Source organism: Nelumbo nucifera, chromosome 4, assembly GCF_055504915.1.
Source record: "Nelumbo nucifera cultivar China Antique chromosome 4, China Antique-T2T, whole genome shotgun sequence".
Taxonomy (NCBI): Eukaryota; Viridiplantae; Streptophyta; class Magnoliopsida; order Proteales; family Nelumbonaceae; genus Nelumbo; species Nelumbo nucifera.
The window spans coordinates 92,284,013-92,305,119 of NC_142652.1; the positions used below are offsets into that span (position 1 = coordinate 92,284,013).

General features: G+C 41.7%; 1 protein-coding gene across 1 annotated transcript; it reads right to left on the reverse strand.

Moving 5' to 3' along the window:
- Positions 1-10,822: 10,822 nt before the first annotated feature.
- Positions 10,823-14,409, reverse strand: LOC104611164 (ACT domain-containing protein ACR8-like). The gene is made up of 7 exons (XM_010278109.3): positions 13,927-14,409; positions 13,170-13,215; positions 12,888-13,002; positions 12,669-12,736; positions 11,943-12,509; positions 11,739-11,843; positions 10,823-11,633 (listed from the first exon to the last, which is right to left on the reverse strand). The coding sequence occupies exons 1-7, from the start codon at positions 13,986-13,988 to the stop codon at positions 11,259-11,261; spliced, it is 1,338 nt and encodes a 445-aa protein (XP_010276411.1). The 5' UTR covers positions 13,989-14,409; the 3' UTR covers positions 10,823-11,258.
- Between the last annotated feature and the right edge of the window lie 6,698 nt (positions 14,410-21,107).

Sequence of the window (21,107 nt, forward strand, 5' to 3'; positions counted from 1 at the left end):
TGGAGTTGGGTGTTCATCATCTGGGGTTTGGGCCTCCCAGTTCAGATCATCAAATAGGGCGGTATTCTTGTTTAAGAGTCAAATGGCTTTACATCCAGGGTACCCTAATGGCTGTCATGTCATGAGAGGTCAAAGGGTGGACATATGAATATCCATTCCATTACTGTCCTTCAATCTACAAAATAGGGTTATGTTTGATTCAATTTTCATTCTTTTTTATTTTTGTCCAAGATGAAATTTTAAAATGGACAAAAATGAATAAAAATGGGTAAAATAATTGCTATGAATCAAACATTTTTTTTTTCATAAAGATGAATTCTTATCAAACCAGCAAGTGCTTATATTGCTCATTTTCATTCTTAAAAAATGTATTAGTGGACATAAACCACTGGCCTAGGTCTCCAAAATCATCGGCATAGATGTTTATTGGTGGACGGCTGGCAGTCAATGCCCGTTGGCATAAGTTTCCACGGCAATCCGCCAATAAACATTTATGGTGATGATTTTTGTAAACTTACGCTGGCGGTTTATGACCAATGGCATAGAGTTTCTTTAAAGAATGAAAACGAGCAAGATGGAACATGATTGTTTTTCATGCTACAGGCTACCTCAATTTTTATGCTATGGATGGACTGACTTTTCATTCTAAAAAGAATAAGGCCCATGGCAAGAATTTCGTAACCAAACACTAATGTTATTCATTCAATCATTCTTGTCCATTATTGTCCAGAATAGAGCAACCAACGAAACATGGCCCTAATTTCTGGTTTCCCAATTGCAAAAGCTGTGAGCCAGTGATTAATACTCCCATCCCATGGGCCACAACTTAAAGAGCTCCCCTTGTTCTTCAAAATTCAAACTCTTTCCACCCAAATTGGATATTATACTCTACAGTGAACTCCAATAAGGACATTGGGCTGTCGGATTTTTCTCTTCATCACTTGCACTCAGGTGTCTCACCTTCCAAATTGAATGGAAATAACAATACTCTCTCTCTCTCTCCCCCCTCATCATAGGAGCTAAAAACTACTTTGCCTGAAGAGTGAAGACCCCACACAATGGGTTGTGTCCTCTAAGTGGTGCAAAATCAAGCTCGGTTATCCCCATCTGAATTGAACCACCTGAGCTCCATGGGGAGGGAGGTAGCATCATCTTCGGATCATGATAGAATAGAATATTCTGTGTCCTTTCCTTCTGACTTTCTTCACTATTTCACACAGAAGAGCAAGTGCTATCCATTTGTAATTGGAGAAAATGGTTGAGGGCTGGTCAACGATGCACCACCATGAGATGCCTGATCCTGGTTTCATGCTTCATTTCACTTACTCCCTCTTCTCTTCTGGCTCTTGTAGTCTTGTACTGATTATTTAAACACAGCAAGGGGCCAAATTGTGATAATATATATAAGAATTAAAAATAAAAGAGCCAAATTCTATTTACTAGAAGGGGGAGCTAAACCTCTTCTTAATCTCACAAGGAAGATGAAAGGAGAGTTCACACTAAATGGATTCCGTTCCTTAACCAAAAATGCATACTAAAACATTACCTCTTGCATACAGTGTTAAGTGGTAACCTCCTTCAACTTGGGCCAAACACAACTAAGAGACCCAACTTTGCATAAATAACAGACTACTGATTCACAATAGCAAATTAATTGGCTCAGGTTCCTATAAATAATCAACTCTTAAGTGGCTTTTGGCTCATAAGTGAAAAGACTCCCAGTCTTGAAATTGGATAGGTATTATGAGTTGATTGAAATACATCTCTCTTTGATTGACGAGTGACGACTCTCTCCATTTATCCAAATTGTTGATGTCATAACTACACATGGTCGGAGAGAAATGGGGAATCCCCTAACCATCATGGGGAGTGCCCTATAGCAAGATTTGACATTTTGTGCTGAAGGCCACAGATGTGGGTTTTGACAATTTCACTCTCAATGAGATGAATTGAAAATTGCTACACTTGTGTTATATTTTGATAAGAATCATAGTTCAGCCTCACCATGGTGGCAAGAATTAGGATTCTTTTTGGAAAGCCATGTAAGAAAATTGCCATTTATTAGGGCCTTGATGAAAGTATGCTTTTCTTAAGGATGATTGGCCATTGTTTTCGCTAGAGGTGCAATTTGGGTCAGATTGGGCTGAGAATTTGTAAAATTTTTAATGGGCTCAAACCCTAATCTGAGCCCTATGTAATTGAAATTCTTTAAATTGGGCAACCCAATTTGTTGCCCAAGTTTTTCGCTTCATAAAAGTAATGAATAAATCGTTCATGGAGATTGTTTAGAGGCAAAACATTCATGGAGACAATTCTTTGTGGGAGCAGCCATTGCAAGATATTTATCTAGTATCAGTGCTTGATACAAATTTCCCTTTATTAGTGAAGGCAGATGTGGTACCATTTCTTTATGGGTAAATTGCTTGTGCCTCCTCTCCGGTTTACCTATTAACTTCCGTTTGGATAAGCTTTTACCTGTGGAAAACAATATTGAGACAAAAAGTATTTTGAGCGTTTGGATCAGAGTTGCTTTTCAAAACATAATAATCTAAAGCCAAAGCACTTCCAAACCCCAAAACACAAACCCTGAAATTGGGCCTCTGTTAAAACCGCAAACCCTAAAGCTTATCGAAGCACAACCTTTGTCACCCCTCATGTATAGTCTGTGGTTAAGTTACTAATTCCACTCAACTGACAAGCTCTTTTGATCGTAACAGTAGATAACACCCCACTATGAAAAAACTCTGTTTGTCCCTTTTGTGGTCAACTGGTGGTTCATCCATTCTTCCTTACAATCAGAAGTCCAATGTTTCAATCCAATTCATCACGACTGCCCAACATTTTGTCTTATCACTTCCAAAGAGAGTATTTTCTGTGCTTTGTTACAAGTAGGATCCTGTGAAATGTTGGCATGGCTACAGCCAATAGGTTTAGAGGGTTTATCCTGCACAACCTATCCATGGCTTCAGTAACATTCCAGAGTTCAGCAAATGGGTCAGCTCTTACCTCTTAGGCCTCAGCTGGTTATCCATAAGCAGAAGTCGCACAATGGAAGAGTCCAATTCATCAAATCCTTCTGGTTTGACATTTTTGCTTGTGTCTAATCAACTGTTGGAGTATCAAATGAGCTCTGCATATTCTGCATCAATGGGGAAGGTCCACCCATTGGCAATTGTGGAATAATACAATGCAGAACGGGATTCTTCATTCTTGTGTTCGAGAATATGTGCGAAGATAAAGCTAATGCAGATGCATTTTATAGCACATAAGATACTAAAACAAAGAATCTCCTTTCCCAAATTCTTATTAGTTATTTCCTATACCATAGAAATCAGAGAGCACTCGGCCAACCAGAGACCTCCCGATATGCATGGCATCAATTAGAAACAGAAATTAAAAAAACAAAAGGAGACAAAACGTACATCTGGGTCAGGGAGATACTGGGTACAAGAGAAATTAAATAGCTGCTCATGAACAACCAAGATTCCCATAGAAGCCTCTGGTTTTTATGGAATTAACAAAGGAAATGGAGCTTGGTTGCATGTGCAAGTGGTATCAAACCATGAAATGACAAAAGCGATTCCTTTTATGTACAAAATTACCTGTTTAAACTATGATTTAATTTCCTCACTGTACTTGTTTGCTTTCTTCTTTCATGGTAGTGAAGCCCAACACAACACAATGAATGAATGAACCTGTGGAAACCAAAAGTGCTGCAAGTACGGTACTGAAAGCTGAAGCATGCGTTGGCAGATAATACACAAAGAATCTAGATTGGTTCTTAGTTCTTAGACCGGCCTAAAGGATCCTGGAGCTGGAGATGTTTCGTTTTCTTGTAACTGTGTGTTCGTGGCTTCATGCTTTCTTTTTTTTTGGTGCTTTCTTCACGTTTTAAGCCAAAATTAAGAGACCCCAACTTTGCTTTAAGCCTTTAACAAGGGCTATGGCCTATGAGTTGTAAAGTAATCCAGAGTTCTGTCTGTCATCTGGTTTCATCCAGTTGGGACCAACAACAAACAGGTGAAACGGTTTGTGAGCCCAGACAAGTCATGGGTTTCTTTAGTTGTACCAACTGTGCTCCTGGTGGTTACCATGATTGATGATTTTGGTTTCCAGCACTACTAGTAGACTGGAAAACACGAGTTAACTCGCTGAGTTTTCCAACTCGTGTTAGGTAAAGCAGATTCCAGAGGAAAGCAAAGCAGCATATCAGTGTAGGGTTGTGTTCAATTTATTGCTGTGGGCCTCCTCAGGTTCTCAGTCTTCACCCATATGGATGGATTGAGCCAAGAGAGCTGGTTGCTTTGTACTTCTCTGTGGCAACGTTTAATGAATTAATGTTAACTGTGAGGGCTGAGGAGGCGTGGCATTGGCGTTGGAACTTGGGCACTGGGCAGTGGGCACAAGCCCACTTGGGTGGAAAGTGGAAACAATTCAAAGAATTTGGATGCTCCTGCCGACATGAAACTGTTTTAACTGACATTCACCTTACCAGCATCTCCAAGCATTAAAAGCTGTGTGCGAAATATGAGGCCATTCGTCTATTGGCAGACACAAATCTCAGAAGATAATGCTTAATGCTTCTGTGTTCGTTCTATTCTGAGATGGTGATGATGATGCAGATGATGGGCTTAGGGCTTTGCGACAGAACCAATTATCTTAATAAGGGAGATTCTGGGCACAAAACAAACACTTTATTCTCTAATAATATTCCCACCCACTTGGAATCTTCAAAGTTTGAAAGTCATACTCATATCCCTTTCCTTCTCTTCATGCATCTTCTTCTCTCCAAAGTCTGTGGTCTCCTTGGTTTTGTAGCTGGGTCCAATCCCAAGTATCGGTATTTGGTAGCCCACATTTTCCCAATATAATAACAGGAAATGCTAACTCTTGAAATGACCTCCCGAACAGAGAGATATCATTTTGAATTCCTCGGACAGAGCAGAAACCTACGCCTAGCCTAAGTAGGCTTTTTGAGCCCCCAAACCATAAAAAAATAAAAAACCCATGTGCCATGAGAACAGAGAGAGAAAGGAGCAAGCAAGTAAGTAACTACTCCATCGAAAGCCGAGTCCGCTCAGCAAGCAGATACAAGCTGCACGTGAAACCGTACCAACACAGGGGAAATACGTTAAGGTGCCAATCCGACGTTAAGGTGCCAGTCCGCTCAGGAAGTATTGTCGATGACAGGGCTTGGGCATCTTCTCAACTACCGAATATTATCAAATGGTTGGTGGGCAAACTGGGGAATAAGCAGGTTGTCACGGGGGTAGTTCTACAGCGGAAGAAACCCGTGCGGCGTCCTGGCCAAGGCAGGCCAGGACAAGCCTTTCTGCGCTTAGAGGCTAGGAGTTGCCCGATGGGATGGCTCCACCAACGTCAGTAGCACTGGATCATGACCTCAAGTCCAATGGCCGGGGCACTCTCCTGGCTCAGACCGGTCCATGGGAGGCGCCGCTTACGTGCTAAAGGGGGACAACCATCATGGAAGGCGACCATGCGCCGATAAGGTGACTTGGCACCGATGTGAAGGGTCTCCTGTATGCCGATGATGACAGGCACCTGTGTGCCCTGATGATAGGCAACCGCTTGGGCCGGAACACACCCGTGCGCTAAGGGCAACGGGGTAGCTCACTCAGCTTGGGCAAGGGGCTGGCGAAGTGAAGGGACATGCTTGAACCAGGCCCGCATGCCAAGCCTCCCTTGAGTATCGGTAGCGCAGTGCCGGTCCAACACTGTCCCCATGAGCAAGTGTGCGCCCATGAGGAACCCTGGTAGCCATGCTAGCCGTTAACCAGGGCCGCCCCGCAAGGGGATGAAGGTCTAGGAGTGCCAAGGTTAGGCACCCAAGGAGGTCGACCACCCCTCCTCAAAGAGTACGTTAAGCTTCTGGTGGTCTGCCTGAAGATGACATCAGTTCTCCCAAAAATCTTACAGGCGAAAATGACGGGCATGTCCCTAACGTAAGCCTGCCAAGCGTAGGCAAGGCTAAGCCTGTGCTGAACCGTAACAAGGTGGCAACCACCAGCGTGGCAGCTCTCGCTCAGAAACCGGGCTTTTCGGCTTTTGCCGGCAGATTTTGGGGCACGGTTGGCAAAAGAATGGGCCGAACGATCTATTTCCACGAAAAATAAGTATAGCCGTCTCCCACCCAACACCTCTCACTCTCAGTCTCTCTCCGCCCACGCCACAGGAGTCAGGCGGGAGCAGCAGCAGCAGCAGCATCCCGATTCACACACACATACCAAATCCACAACAAAAGACTCAAAACACACACGTAGTACGGCCAAGTGCTCCACTTGTGTCCGTCTCTTCCAATGTTTATCCTTCCTCCTTTTTTATTTCTCTCCCAATCCTGGGAGTGGTCCCGCGCCATATGGTGTGAGTATGATGTGTCTCTTTCTCTCTCTCCCTGCTCATCGGGTCATTTGTCTTCTTTTTCCTTTTTTTTTTTTTTTATTAATCCTCTTTTTCTGTGCAGTGAATCATGCATTCCAACCCGTCCCGTTTCGTTCTTCTTCTAAACCGGCCCGGCCCAACCCTTGAGTTAGAAGTTCCACCGCTGGGTTGGATTTGGAAGGGGAGGAGAGCGAATTTGGTGCTCACAATATTGTGCTTACATCGTTTTCGCAGCCTTTTCGGTCGTATAACGGGAATATCTCCATATTTGTACCTTTTTATTTATGGGAGATGTTTTCATTTTTCATTGTATGACTTAAAAGAGCTGTGAGAACAGTGTCAGTACTGAATCCGATTTCGGGGAGGAGGGAGGACTGGGGACAGAGCCATAGAGGAGGCTTGAAGGTGTTGGATGTCAATTGGACTGGATTTGGTTTAATAGAATACGGTCTAAATGAGTCCATATGGATGAAGTCCAATCCAATCTAATGAAGATCATTTTAGATTAGTCTAATTTGTTCAAATTAATTTTAATTTAGATTGAATCTAACCCAAACCTCGTCCATTGGTATTTGTATTCTTATCCTCTACCAATGAATTGGATATTGCCACAATCCGATCCAATCCAATAAATACTTTGAACCAGTAAGTTTAGACAGACCAATTTAATATATATTTTTATTAGTCCATCCAATCTATTTAAATTGATTTTGATTTAGATGGGCTCTAGCCCAAAACCGTTACATTGAAACCCCTAAGCTTGTGTTGTTGGACTTGGGGTCAGTAATGTACTATTGTGAGTGTCAATCCAACCGTGATGGGATCTGTTCCTCACAAATGGGTGCCTCACAGGTACATCTACCATACATTGAGAACATTTCCCGTGAATAATAATTAATAAGTACGGGAGATATTTTCATAGGATGTGCATGTGAGGCGCCAGGTGTGAAGAGCAGATCCAGTCTCAATCCAACAGTACTGTGTAAATTCAAAATTCAAGAAATAGAGAGGAGAAAGGTCCCTTCTTCCTCCTCCCAACCTATATGGCCCTACCCAATGCACCACCGAAAGAAAACCCAACCAAGGCTCCAAGATGAGTCTGGATCTATTCCGCACCTCCCACATCTTAGAGTATGTTCTAACCACACAATAGGAACATATTTCATACTTATATTTATTATTCATAGAAAAATATTCTCAATACAGAATGGGATGTGGCTGTGAGGCGCGCTCTGTGTATATGAAGCACTGAGAAATAGAAAATCAGGGAAGTCACCATCTCCCCCCAACATGGCAACATGTATTATCGGTAACGGTGCATGTTTTTTTTCCTCAGCTCTAAAGTTTTCTGCTGTCATTTGTGCACTTGTGCAGAATCCATTCCCCCCAAATATCTTTTGTTGGTAAATGGTAAAAATCCCACGCAAAAGTGAAAGAAAAAAAGAAAAAAAGTTGAAAGAATTTGATGAGGTGGACACACATCACTGCAACAGGAATAGGGAAACACTTGTTGGAAAAACGCATGTTTGGAAAATCCCACGACCGCATGTTTGGTTTTATGTGCGTTTCTTAGAAAAACGCTGCCACATCTGCATAGTTAGGGTATGGGCTTTTATCGAGCCTTGAAACAATCTTTAGTTTACTTATTTATTGAAATCAGGTTCAACTATGATATAACAAAGATATGATACCGAAAAACTTGTAACGGTCAATTGAATTCATAAAGCGTTTGGATAGGTTTTGATTGGTTAAAACTCTTTGCCCATACTGTATTTTTTATTATTGTGTCGGAAACATGAAATTGATGTGACAGCCTGAGGTGATTGATCCAATGCATCGCAGACCTAAAAGACTCAGGAGAAGAGTTATCTCTATTTCACAGAAACCCTAACCTCTCGTATGAGGAGAAATTGCGCCATGGTCATATCAGGAGAAAACTTCCGCCTATGTATCTCCTGTTCTCGCAGTTATTGATGCCAGTAAGACCGCTGTCGATCCTAATCTTTCCCGCAAGTCTCCCCTTATCTATTACTTCTAATATAATATGAAACCTAAAAAGTATCCACATAAAACACCTGTTATGGACGAGAACTTCAAACTTTAATTGAGAACCACATAAGATGACAGAGCTAATATCAATTTAACTTGGTTCATACCAGCCAAGAGGCTCTTCAATGGTTAACTGTAGTTCTAGCCTTAAAATTATGGATGTAAATGGATCGGATCGGATCGGATTTGAATAAGGATATATTTGAATTCAATTTGATATTGTTTCTATCAGATCCATCCAATTCGAAGATTCGATTGAAATTGATAAGATTTGATTTGAATTTGAATCTTATCAGTAATATGGAGATCTGATCTGATTCAATTTATTTTCTTTAAAAATTAATAAATTATTAAAAAAATAAAACATATTAATTTAAATAAAGTAAAAACAAAAAATACAAATATTATTTAATTATTTTCATCATATATACATGATTTTTTATAAAAAATAAATAATATAACAAATTTATAAAAATATATTTATAAATAAATAAAAGTGCCACACTAATCACCTATATGACTATTGCTGAGTTGAAAAATAACTTGATATATCAAGTGTTTATTGAAAAATCCCAACCAAACAATAATAACAAAAAGCGTTTAAAGTAATGTTTATATAGGAATGGCAACGGGGCGGGTTCAGGGCGAGGATTACATTTTCCATCCCCGACCCCAACCCCCAAATCACCCCCCATCCTCGTCCCCGATCCCTATTGGGGAAAGAAATCCCTCTACATCATTGACCCCGATGGGGATTAATTCCCCGTCGAAGACCCGAATCCACAAGAAGAGAGACTAAGAGAAAGAGAAAGACTGAGACTAAGATAGAGAAAGAGAGAGAGGACCATTGCAAGTTGAGGCCGGCGACGAGAGAGTCCGACAAGCGACCGTTGTTGGTGACGATAGACTAGTAGTTTGAGAGACTGAGACTAAGTTTCAGTTCTTTCTTCTAAGTATCTCTATCCTCTGTCGAGACTTGAGTGGTAGACCGGTAGTCAGTGACGATAGACGTCCGATGTTTGACAGGCGAGTGGCGACAAGCGATAGCAACGACAATCGGCGGCGAAGACTAACTAGGGTTCACGGTTCAGAGTTCTCTGTCTGTGTTTGTTGAAGACTCTAACCTCTAAGTGTCGAGTGTTTTTTTTTTTAAGTTTTAATCTTTAAAATAATTAAATAAATGAATAATAATATAATATTATAATATTATAATATAAATACTATATAATATTATATTATATACAATTATATATTTATTAATTGGGGATGGGTTGGGGCAAGGATTGCATTCCCCATCCCCATCCCCAAACCTGGTTGAGGATTCAAGGATAGTTCCATCCCCGACCCTTACCCCTCCAAAATACCTCCCCATACTTGACCCCGTTGAGTTGGGGAGCCCGAGTACTTGTTGGGGATGGGGAAAATTGCCACCCTTACGTTTATTCAATAAACACCCACGGTACTAAACATATAGGGTGTTTGGTTCCATGGGCGTTTATGAGTTCACATCTCCACCCCATCGGTTCTGATACTATCCTCGGAAGATATTCCCAATACACAAGGGGATGTGCTGTGGGACATTGTAGGGTGGATATGAAAATTCCGCTACCACATAGGCACCACTTTAACAGTTCCCCTCTCGTTCTTCGGTACAAATTGAGAACAGCAAAAGTGGATTTCAGTTTTTATGCACGCTGATGTGATGCCTAATAGCGCCTAATTGTCTTAATTATTACCTTTCTTAATTTTGCAAACAAAAAATACAAACTTAAATGAAAGAACGTACACGAAACCAAACACATACATTAAGGGCGTCGCTAGCTGTGTCTCCTTTTGGAACCAGCGGAGGACGTGATGGCCTCTGGCCGTTTCTCTCCGCGTGCGTTGGGCCTCGTTGGCTTTTGTAACTTGTTCCTTAAATATTCAGTTTGTGAATGGATGAATGAAGTAACGCCAAACAGACGAACGGTTTTTGCCTGGGGAACTGAATTCTGAATAGACAGGGCAATCACAGAGGAGGAGAGTGTCTCAGTCTCAAGACACTCACCCCATTACGGTATTAATCCACCATGTATTCTGGAGCCCTGTGGGCTGATCGATTCCCGAACGCATGGTGAATACACGAGTCTGGTGATCAGATTACAAGGCATCATCACCTTCTCCATCACACACAAACATCCCCATGAGATTCTCTTCTTAATCCGATTTCTCAATAATGGCCTAAATCCCCATGAGATTCTCTACTTAATCCGATTTCTCAATAATGGCCTATAGCTATTGGCATGTGGCAGCCATGGTCCCCCTAAATTTTTTAAATACTGTAAGAAAAGATAAAAAAGAAGAAAGAATTCAAGGACACAGTGAGAGAACATGATTCAATCAAAGTCGTTATGTACGATGTGTGTCACTATAAATAAAATTTTCGTCAAGAGTCAAACCTAACAGCTCTTGCCAACAACCCTCAGGATCACCCACCCTATTACAATTTGGAATTTGGAAAATAACACCCCACCAAAGAAAAGGCTGAGAAGCTTTCTTTTTTACCCCAATTTCAACTTCCCCCTTGAATCATCATCAATTCATCATCCAGCCGTGTGCCATCATCATCCATTCAACCAACCAGACCAATCAAGTAATAACAACTACCCTCACCAGTCATTCACCATATATAAGTTCTCTAGTATTCTATTTTCCATTTCTGTATTTTGATATTTTATGTACAAAGACTCAAAGCTGAAGCAAGGTATATTCTACAGGTGGCTGGATCCCCCCTTTTTCTTCTTCTTCCTCTTTTGGGTCATGTTGTCTTCTTAAGAATAAGATCCTATGAGTCCCAAATTGTAGAGATTCCTCCTCACTAGACTCCCGAGTGATAATAGAACCGCCCCTCCAGCCCCGCCCACCGTCGGCGCCGCCTCATTCCTAGTCCCTTTGTTCTCATACATTCTTGAAGGAGATTCCTTTACTTTCAAAATGCCAGACCCAATTCTTTCTCGTACCGCCTTTATTATCTTAGGGTCCGCCGCTTCACCGGCTGTATCCGTCACATAGAACACATTCACAGCCATGTCCTCCAGAGTCGATATCTCCGCCCTAGTCACGTTCAACCCATTCTCTCGGAATGTTCGAGTTACATCCGATAACAGCCCCCACCGGTCCGACGTCCGTAGTTCCAACCTTACCCCCTGCACACACACACACACTGGCTTTTAAGATTTTGATGCAATGAAGTATGAAATCAAGCAATGCTTCAGATATCCACAGAAAGAAATAAAGAAAATCGAATATACCTCGGACGTCCTTCTTTCAATGGCAGCTTGCAAGCATTGAATCACACGCTGCTTCTCAGCTTCTGAACTAATTGGAGACCCGTCACTATGTCTTATATAGAATTCCTATAAGAATATAAACAAAAGAAGAGAATTCAGATTTTGTAATGGTAAGTAATCGAGAGATGCATAGATTATATAGCATGAGTAGGCAGAAATATAAACCTGAATTGCTTGATTTCCGGCTGTATCGATCGTCCCATGGAAGACGACGTATTCCATGTCCGTCAATGTGCAGACAATGTCAAACAGTAACTTGGGTCGATCTTTACACTGGACATTAACAACAGAATAACCCCTCTCTGCCCAATTTTGTACAGTGACGGATGGTGTCACGGTGGTGGCTTCAGTTCTCGACCTCCGCTCGTAGTCACGGTCGGCAAACATCATCTGGTGGAGACGGCGTTCTGTGTGGGTGACGGCCATGGAAACGGTGGTCTTAGCACTCAGGATGTCATTGTCCCCCTTGAGCACATTTCTAAGACGCCCTTCGATTCTATTGATCTTCTGGGAGTCTTCGATGGGGAATCCTGAGAGACAATCCTTGACATAGATTAGGGACGCAATCCGACCATTGTGCGTCCACACCTTCGCTTCCATGACATTGCATTGTAGGTCAGCGAGCACTGCAAACACCTCCGAGAGGAGGCCTAGCCGATCGGTGCCCGTTAATTCTAAGGCTGTTAGGTCTTTGAAACCATTAGTTGTAGTAGAGTTACAGGTACCAAGAGACTGTAAGAGACCAAGAGGGATTAGTCATTCATGGCAGTTATGTTGGAACGAATTAAACAGGGAAAAAGAAACCAACAACAGAAATTTATGGATTAGAGATACCCTTCCTTCTTTTCTTTAATTATTTTGGAAAGATTCTGGTTCGCCGGATTTTATTACCTGTTCAATATAGCTGATAACGCTCTCATCCGTGAGTTTGCTTCCGCTTTGATCGGTCACGTGGAAAACTGTCGATAAAAGTGAAGACAAAGAGATTTGGGAACGTTCAGGGCAAGGAACGAAGGGTTTAAATCAATCACGGAAAGCTGCTATACTAAGCTCTGAGTCCGGTGCACTTTAGCAATGGAAGGATCGAAGAAAGCAGATTATATTGCTTACCGTCCATGAACCATCTGCCGTCAGATGATATATAGGCCTTTTTAATACAGAGGTTCAGATCCGTGAGAACTTGAATGGCCTCCAAAAGGATTCCATGTTTTCTTGCGCTGTCAACCTGAAACACAAAAAAACAGAGGGGACTGATTTGGTTTATATGTTTCTGGGTATTCTTTTTTCGAAATCTCTCATGAATTATTTCTGTCTCAAAAAGAATTTCTATTATTATTATTTTTTAATTTTCTTCATTTTCTGGAAGGGATGGAGTGGTTGGGAGAAGCATACCTTCACTACAGTCGCATTAGCACAAACAGCATTGTCAATGACGACCCTGCAGACAAGTCAAGAAGGCAAATTAGAGGTTGGAATTTGGAGAGAAATTGACGCAGGAATGCTCGGTTGTCGTTAATGGTGAACGTAGAAAAAAAACAGAACAGAAGTCGCTTGAAAAGTCGAGTAAGACCAGAGAAAAAAAAAGTTCTGGAATGAACGGAGGAAAACGGGAAAACGTCAGAAAGCGGTGTGAACGGATGAGAAACCAACAAAAAGTGGTTGAATGCTCGAATTAGTTGAACAAAATTTAAAGATGCTTCGAGATGTTCAACAATGGAATACATAGATTAATGTTGAGCAAATTTAAAGATTCAATTGATTGACCAATCGACAGAGAAGATAAAAACTCGCATCAAGTGACAAACGCCTTGGGTTCTTAGAAAAAAAACAAACAAATGAAAAAGGAAAACAAGAGAAGTTGTAAAGATCGAAAAGCGGCCCAAAAACTGCACCGGCACGAAGAGAAAACATCAGACCATAGCCTCCCAAAACCGATCCATTTGATGTAAAACCGAAGCACAGTGTCGTGAAACTGTAAATCCTTGAATATGGGGACAATTCTTCAAGTCAAGGTCTGAAACAGACCAAATTTCACCAAGAAATCTAACAAAAACGCAGAGAAAACAACAACACAGAAAATAAAATAAAAAATCCCCGCAAAACCCCATTCACAGAAGATAGATATCTCCATTCAGAGAAACATACTGACCTCGGAGTGTTCATCCGTCTCACAAGCTTCTCATATTCATCCAAACACGCAGGCCACTCCATCCTCGATTTCAGTCCTTCCCTTTCTCTCTTTTTTAACCAAACCAATAATAATCTCCAAAAGCAAAAGAAATCCCCTCAGTCGGACCTTACACTTGCTCCCTCAACGACCGAAGAACTTCACAACCGGAGAAAAATTGAACAGCAATCTTGTCCAGTTGGGAACTGAACAGATGATAGATAAGTCAAGCTCCCCTTCTTTGTATCAACTCTCTTCACCATAGACGGAATCGAAAGCGGCAGCTCCAACGAAAAGACTCAAAAGAAAAAAGCTCTTCAACCAAGTAGAGACTCCTCTGTTCTTCGAAGTTCAATCCTCAAACAATCGCCTACACCCAGACCCAGCTTTTTCCCTCTCCAAACAGGAAAGAATTTTCTCTCTCTAAGAAGGCAGTAGAACTAGAAGCGCGAGGCACGCCTCGATATTCATCTCCCGGTCTCCTCCCATTTATATACACAAAGCGGGTCGACCCGATTCTATGCCCGGAATCAACCGGCACGCTGACTTAATACTTAACCCCTCCCTGTTACCCGGGTCAACAACCCCTCAAGAGCTAAGACACATGTCTCACCTCTCACGATGCCTTGACTCGGCGGTTCATCCCTACAACTCGGACGCCACGTGGGCAGTGATTCGTTGTTTGCGTGCTTTGGACTCAACAAAAAGGGCGTGAACAGTCGAGTTGTTGACGTAGTCACGGATTCCTTGATCCAAGCAAGGGGTCCATCCACGTGTCACCAGTTGGTGTGGGTCCACCCCCACCCCTCCCCCGGCCCCGGGCGATGGCTTCGTGAATAAGCTGAGATCTGCCGAGCGGAATTATGTTCTCCACGACGCCTCTGTCGTCTTTTCCCCTGTCCGTCCTTTCCTTATTTCCTATCCGGCTTCGGTTGGTTTTTCTCGTTGTACTGTAATTTGATCACCACACTCGCTTATAAAATGCCTTTTTCCCAGCCGTGCCCTCCTGCCCCTCACGGTTGGACGACTCAATACAAGGGCGCATTGGTAATTTTAGTGAAAAAGGATGACGTGTAAGGGGGGGGGAGATGCTGGCGGTGGACCGGTGGTGGATCAAATTGAAACATCATTCACCTACTAGCTCTACACGGGCTGTTGCATCCTCCTTTTCCATTTGGAACTTTTCTATTCTTTTTTAACTACCGCGTGAGATGAATCATGCCCAGATGCTTTGCCACGTGTGCAATAGTTTTACTAACATTCCGTTTGAAAGGGAAACTGCGAAAAGAAAGTGGCAGTTGAGTGTGATTCAAGGTTGGCTAATGGTGTAGTCCCATTCCCAGTTTCCCACTACCAACCAACCTGATAATAGCAAACGTGGTGAACATGCATATTTCTTGCACCAGATCAGATGTCTATTATTAAGCTCCCGGTGGGACCCAATTGATGGTCCACCACACCTCAATCCAGCTGACTTGTATCGGTGTATGTGTATGCATCATTCCTAGACGGGATCTATGGTCTACCAAAGGGACCGTTACCGTTATAACTAAACACCTTTTAAAGCGGCAAATTAATCAATCATCATTCATTCATCAATCCATCAGCAGCAGCCCAACTCCCGATGCCGGTTTCCATCCGGGGGCAGTTTCGTCTCTTTAAGAAGGTGGAAATTAATGCGGGCCCGACGCGTCCTTGTTTCATCAGGTACAGCAACGCGCTTGACATGAGCGGATTCTATAAAGGCGTGGATGCACCCACTTGGATTTATTATGTTGCCTTCTGGGTATTGAACAATTTCATGCTCGACACGTGTTGGCATCATGTCCTATATTAAAAGTGTTGGAGTATTGTCAGATGAGATTCCACATCCGTTGGATACTCTTCGCAGGTCAGGGCAGACCGATCCGACGGTCTAGGATAGGATCAGCAAGTGTGGTCCTGGAAATCCGTAAAACAGGGCCCTCTCCAAGCGCCCGCCCGCAACTCTTGACCGAAACTGATGAAGGCGCTGTGGTGGAAATGGCAAATGGTAATTGGGGAATTGGGGTGGGGGGGGGTCTGAGGGCTTCGTGTGGACCCCACAAGGTTTTTGTTTTTATTTTTTAATGGGATTTTTTGTCTGTGCGGTCATGTGCTGCGGGCAGAAAGCACGTGCATCGTCCCGCCGCGATCCGTGGCACCGACGCGCCGAGGACACAGATGGCGTTCAACGTTAGAAACTGATTCGGTCTGTGGAGACTGGAGAGAATAAATGCGGCGAGCAAAAACCCTGGTTCGGGAGTTCAGACCGTAAGGCCGCACGACGGTCAGGCTGTCGCGTCAGGAGGAGGCCACGTGTCGGGGACACCAATTAAAGTGGTCCAACGCGCGTGGCAGAAACGAAATACTACTCATCAGTGCCCTGCCCCTGCCTAACGAGTAACGACCGTTAGGAGACGAAAAAAGGAGAAAGAGTGAGCTGAAAAAACGACAGTTCGGACAGTTATAAGCTGAGCTGGGGGTTGGCCCCGCCGTTGATCTTGACTTTTGATGGTGCAATCTTTGGCGGGAACAGCGCTAACTTTTACCGCCAAATCGGACGGCAGGTGGGAGCGTGGGATGCTTGAAGAACAGGAAAGGTGGGGGCCATCCCACTGATTAATGATGATGATCAACCATTCCAAGTTCCCAACCTTTTGTTTGGTAAAGAGGCAGACTGATGACTGATGACTGATGAGAGAGTGGAGAGTCAGAGAGTTGGAAACTGGAAACTGGAAACTGGAAAGGGCGACGCATAGCATAATGGATCATTAATGGCTGTAGACAGAGAGGAAAGGACGACGTGATACGTGGAAAGGTGATGTGACACGTGGAAAACTGGTCCGACGTTGATCCCCGAATCACTTTTTTGAATCAGAAAAGCGAGACAAGTCAGGAAGCGATATTCTTTTCTTTTTTTTAATTCCTTTATTTATTTATTTTAGTAATTGGTAATGCCTTTGTATTTCTTTTTTTCAATCAATGAAATTATACAAAAATAAATTAAAATAATTTTGGGAAAACCCGCTGTTTGCTTGCTAGTGCTTTTTTGGGGGTTTCTTGTTGACCGAGGCAAGTGTTGGCGCCAAAATTTGAAGTTGAAGCAAACGCCAAACAGTGAGAGGTTGGTAGTGGGTACTATGAGAGAGAGAGAGAGAGAGAGTGGGTGCAAAAGTTGAAACGTGGAAAGGAAAACTGGTGGTGGTTCGTCACAGACTCACAGGGGCGGAGTGAGGCTGTTTGGGTAAGTGTAAAGTAGAAAAGTAAAGTGGGAAAGGGATACATAGGGCGCCGCTGATCTGTATTCCGTCTGATTATGGAAGCCTGTTTCTGTTCCAAATTAAAGCAGATTTGTTGTCTAGTTTGAAACAATTACAAATATAAATAAGTACAAAATTTTGCAATCTACGTATTTGTATTTGTACTCCTTTTAAAACTTCAATTAGGCACCAACACCAACACCAAATATGGCAGGGACAAGAGCAAAAGCAACCAAACGAAAAGAGATTTCTATTGAGAATCTCGTACTCAACCAAGTATGAGGTATCAAACACATGAACAATCTTAAAATGGTCACTTTGGGAAACTCGTATCGTAGGGTAATGAAAAGAGGCAAAGCAATTCCCTCCTGATGCTGATGGAAGGAAGGATGGGTTGGGTTGGGTTATTCTTGTTTTGAAATAATCCCTTCTGCACGTTTAACGTGTTTGAAGTTTTCTCAAGACTGGTAAGTAGCCATTTTCACAGCCTCAGCTTGGTATCAACACAACACATGCTTAGGGGTTGGGGTTAAGACCAAGGTTTTTAAAATCGATCTGGAGAATGAACCGGTTAAGGGTCCGGTTCTTGGGTCAAATAATCGGCCCATTCTAACAAAAACGTAAAAAATAAATCAAAATAATTAAAACAGTCAAAACCGTTCAAATGGTTAATCACTAGAGTTAGCGGTTTGCTGAAAAACCATGGTTAGGACTCCAATCACAAATAAACGTGAAGAATGGAGAAGCATTCAAAGCACATGATGATGGACCCACTATAAACAAACTGAAATGTACCGCTTTGTTGAATTTTGAATTTAATTTGTCTTTTGTTCTATGGGGTCTATACAGATTAGAGAAGATGAAACCCTCAACCCAAATTTAAAAACTAATCAAGCCAAAATCCTTTATTACGGAACAACTCTTTCATTTTCTAACCCACCCGCCTTTATTTGAGATGAACCATAAGGTTAAGAACAGGACACGTGCAAATAACCAAAAAAAAAAAAAAAAAAAGTTTATCAAAAATTCACCTTAACTTTTCAAAATTTCCAGGGAACCCCATGTTGGTAATTTCACGTTAAAAGATTAATGGTGTAAGTAGATTGCTATTTTACCCTTTATTATATTCAATCCATTTTTTTAATATTTCGAAAACATCCCTATTATTATTTGAACTAAAAACAATTTTTCAGCTTCATTGGAATACTTTCAAGCAAAACACAATGAGAGTAGAAAATCTACTTTCAAACCTCTCTCAATGAGTAGAAAATCTTATATATAAGGCAGCTGGGCACTTAAAGGGCATTTTAATCATAAAAATGTATTTAATATGACTGACTCACCATACAAGGGCATCTTGATCATAAAAATTGCATTTATATTGATGTGGACAAATTCTGTCAATAAACACTAAGGTGCTCTAATAATGGTGAGTTTTAGTAAACAAAAACTCATTGACATGGTGTTTCTGAATGTTTTGAAAAATTATGGTGAATTTAAGAGAAATGCAAAAAAGTCGACAAATTTTATAATAAACAATTTCCCTGAATTTAGGGTGTTTCATTTAATGGACAACACGACCATATGTGGGCAAGGTTGCATTGAATCAAGTTTCAACACAGAGCTCACACAAGTCAACATTGTAAGGATATGAACCAGTCCAGTCGTTAATTGGGGGTTTTCCTATTGCTATTAGACCATTACATTACTATTTTAGTGGGACCCTAGTTCTACTGTTCTAGGGTGGAAAGGCATGTTTGTCCACGGCCACTCCGTCACGTTGGCAAAAGAAAAGCATCGTCAATGAATTGAAATGAGATGATCCGATCCCAATCGATTGGTTGGTTAATGTTTTAATTACATTCCCTATCAAGGCTAGAAGTCAAACGAGGGAGCGGTGGACAATGGCTCACGTCGGTCTCCATCTTGCCTTGCCTTGCAAGTAGGGTTTCCAACTACTCCTTTCGTACTAATTTTATACATTCCAGCGCCAGATCATGCAAGAAGAAAGACATGATTTGTAATTTTGTATTACCGCACTCTAATTTTACGGTCTCAATCACTCTTATTATTTATTTTATATATTTTTTTATTAATAAATAAAACTTATAAACGCTGACAGAAAAGGTGCATGGTGGTAGTTAAACTTAAAAAATTCATGATTCATCCCATATTTGGGAACCGGTCGTTGATCGGACAAGCTTTTTTAATCATTTAATAATCCACTTATGAGTCTTCTGACTTGTGTTAATAAAGATCAGATGGTAATCTAATAAATTCTAAACCAAACACACCCCACCACCCTACTAAATCGATATAAAATAAGATTAAAAAAAAAAAAATCATATTGTTCATTCGGTTAACATAAGAGAAACCCACGTGGCACCTCTACTATCCACCCCATCGCCATTTAGAGTGGTCTGGATGGTGTTATATGCCCACCTTCCCATGAATTGGGTCCCTCCCAAAAGAAAAGAACTGAGAAGAATTGCCAAATACAAACGAAAATGGTCGGCTATTCATTCAATCAATCCTTTTCAGGTGGGACCCAAGTCGGTGAACGTATGGTTCTCATCTTCTGGTCTCTCTCTCTATTCTCTACTGGGTGGAGTGCAGTGGGCTAGGCACTACTCAAACATACCTATTGAGTATTATAGATGATGGAAGGGGAAGAATTCACATTTCACTGGGTGGGTGCCTTGGGAAATCTGAAGACTAAAGTCTAAACAGAGCAACAACCTTGTTTGTTCAGCTGTTCCCCAAGGAGCAGTTTGCGCATATATGGTAGTATATGGTACTACAAAAATCAATGAATATGGAATGGTAGTCAAGCTCAGGCCAACCTCTGGGCCGTACGCATGATGTGAAACATCCATTCAGTCATTCAGTGCATTGGACAACCAAAGATGAACCAAACCCCACCCCCAAGATTTTTGCCCCATCACCCACATGCCAAAGATTTGCAGGTCCCACGCCCACACCCACCATGCACACCACATAAAATTCTACGAGGTGGGAATTCAGGCCAACTCAGACGGATGCCGTTTTCTCCCTGGATCTGAAACAATGGGATGACCGGAGGGGATAATCAGATGATCATCTATCTTCCTAACACATTTATTTAGGTGCCGGTTCAGCTAATCCGTTTAGGAAGATCTTCCAATAGCCTACATGGCCAAAAGGTATATTAAACTTTTGGGGTCTTTGTCTTTTAAGGATCTAGACCATTCGGTAAATACCCTAATATCTAAAGAACTGTTAAACAAGGATTTTATCTACCATGATCAACATAAGAACTGTTAAATGAAAGATTTAAGGAGTAAAGAGACAGAAAACTTCATTGGCAACTTCCAGATTTTTGGCCATTTAGGGCTTTTGTGAGCTTTTCAGTGCACAGGTCATTTCGGTTTCCTGTCTTTCATTGCCAAACATAGAAAGACTAAATTTTAGTCTTCCAAGCTTTGAAAAGCCCACCACACAAAAAGACTTCCCAAACGTTTCATAATTTTAAACATCAAACTTCCGATCTTTTATTCATCCATTAAAAACTGCCTCGAATCCTTTGTTAGCTTGTGTGAAAGGAACAGCACAATGGCTGTTGAACATTTCGAAAAGATCCTAGAATTTTAGGCTCAATTTGGAAGGAGTACAAATACAAATATGTACAAAATAATACAAAAATCTAAAATTTTGCACTCTATATTTTTGTATTTGTATTCCTTCCGAATTGAGCTTTAGGGGAAAGTGACCTTATCAACACAAATCACTCTAATTCTTGGATGAAAGGTAACCAGAATTTGCATGGAACAAAGATCGACATGTAATCCCAATCCCCATGTTACTCTACTCTGTATTTGTTTCTAGCGAAGCTTATATTGTAAG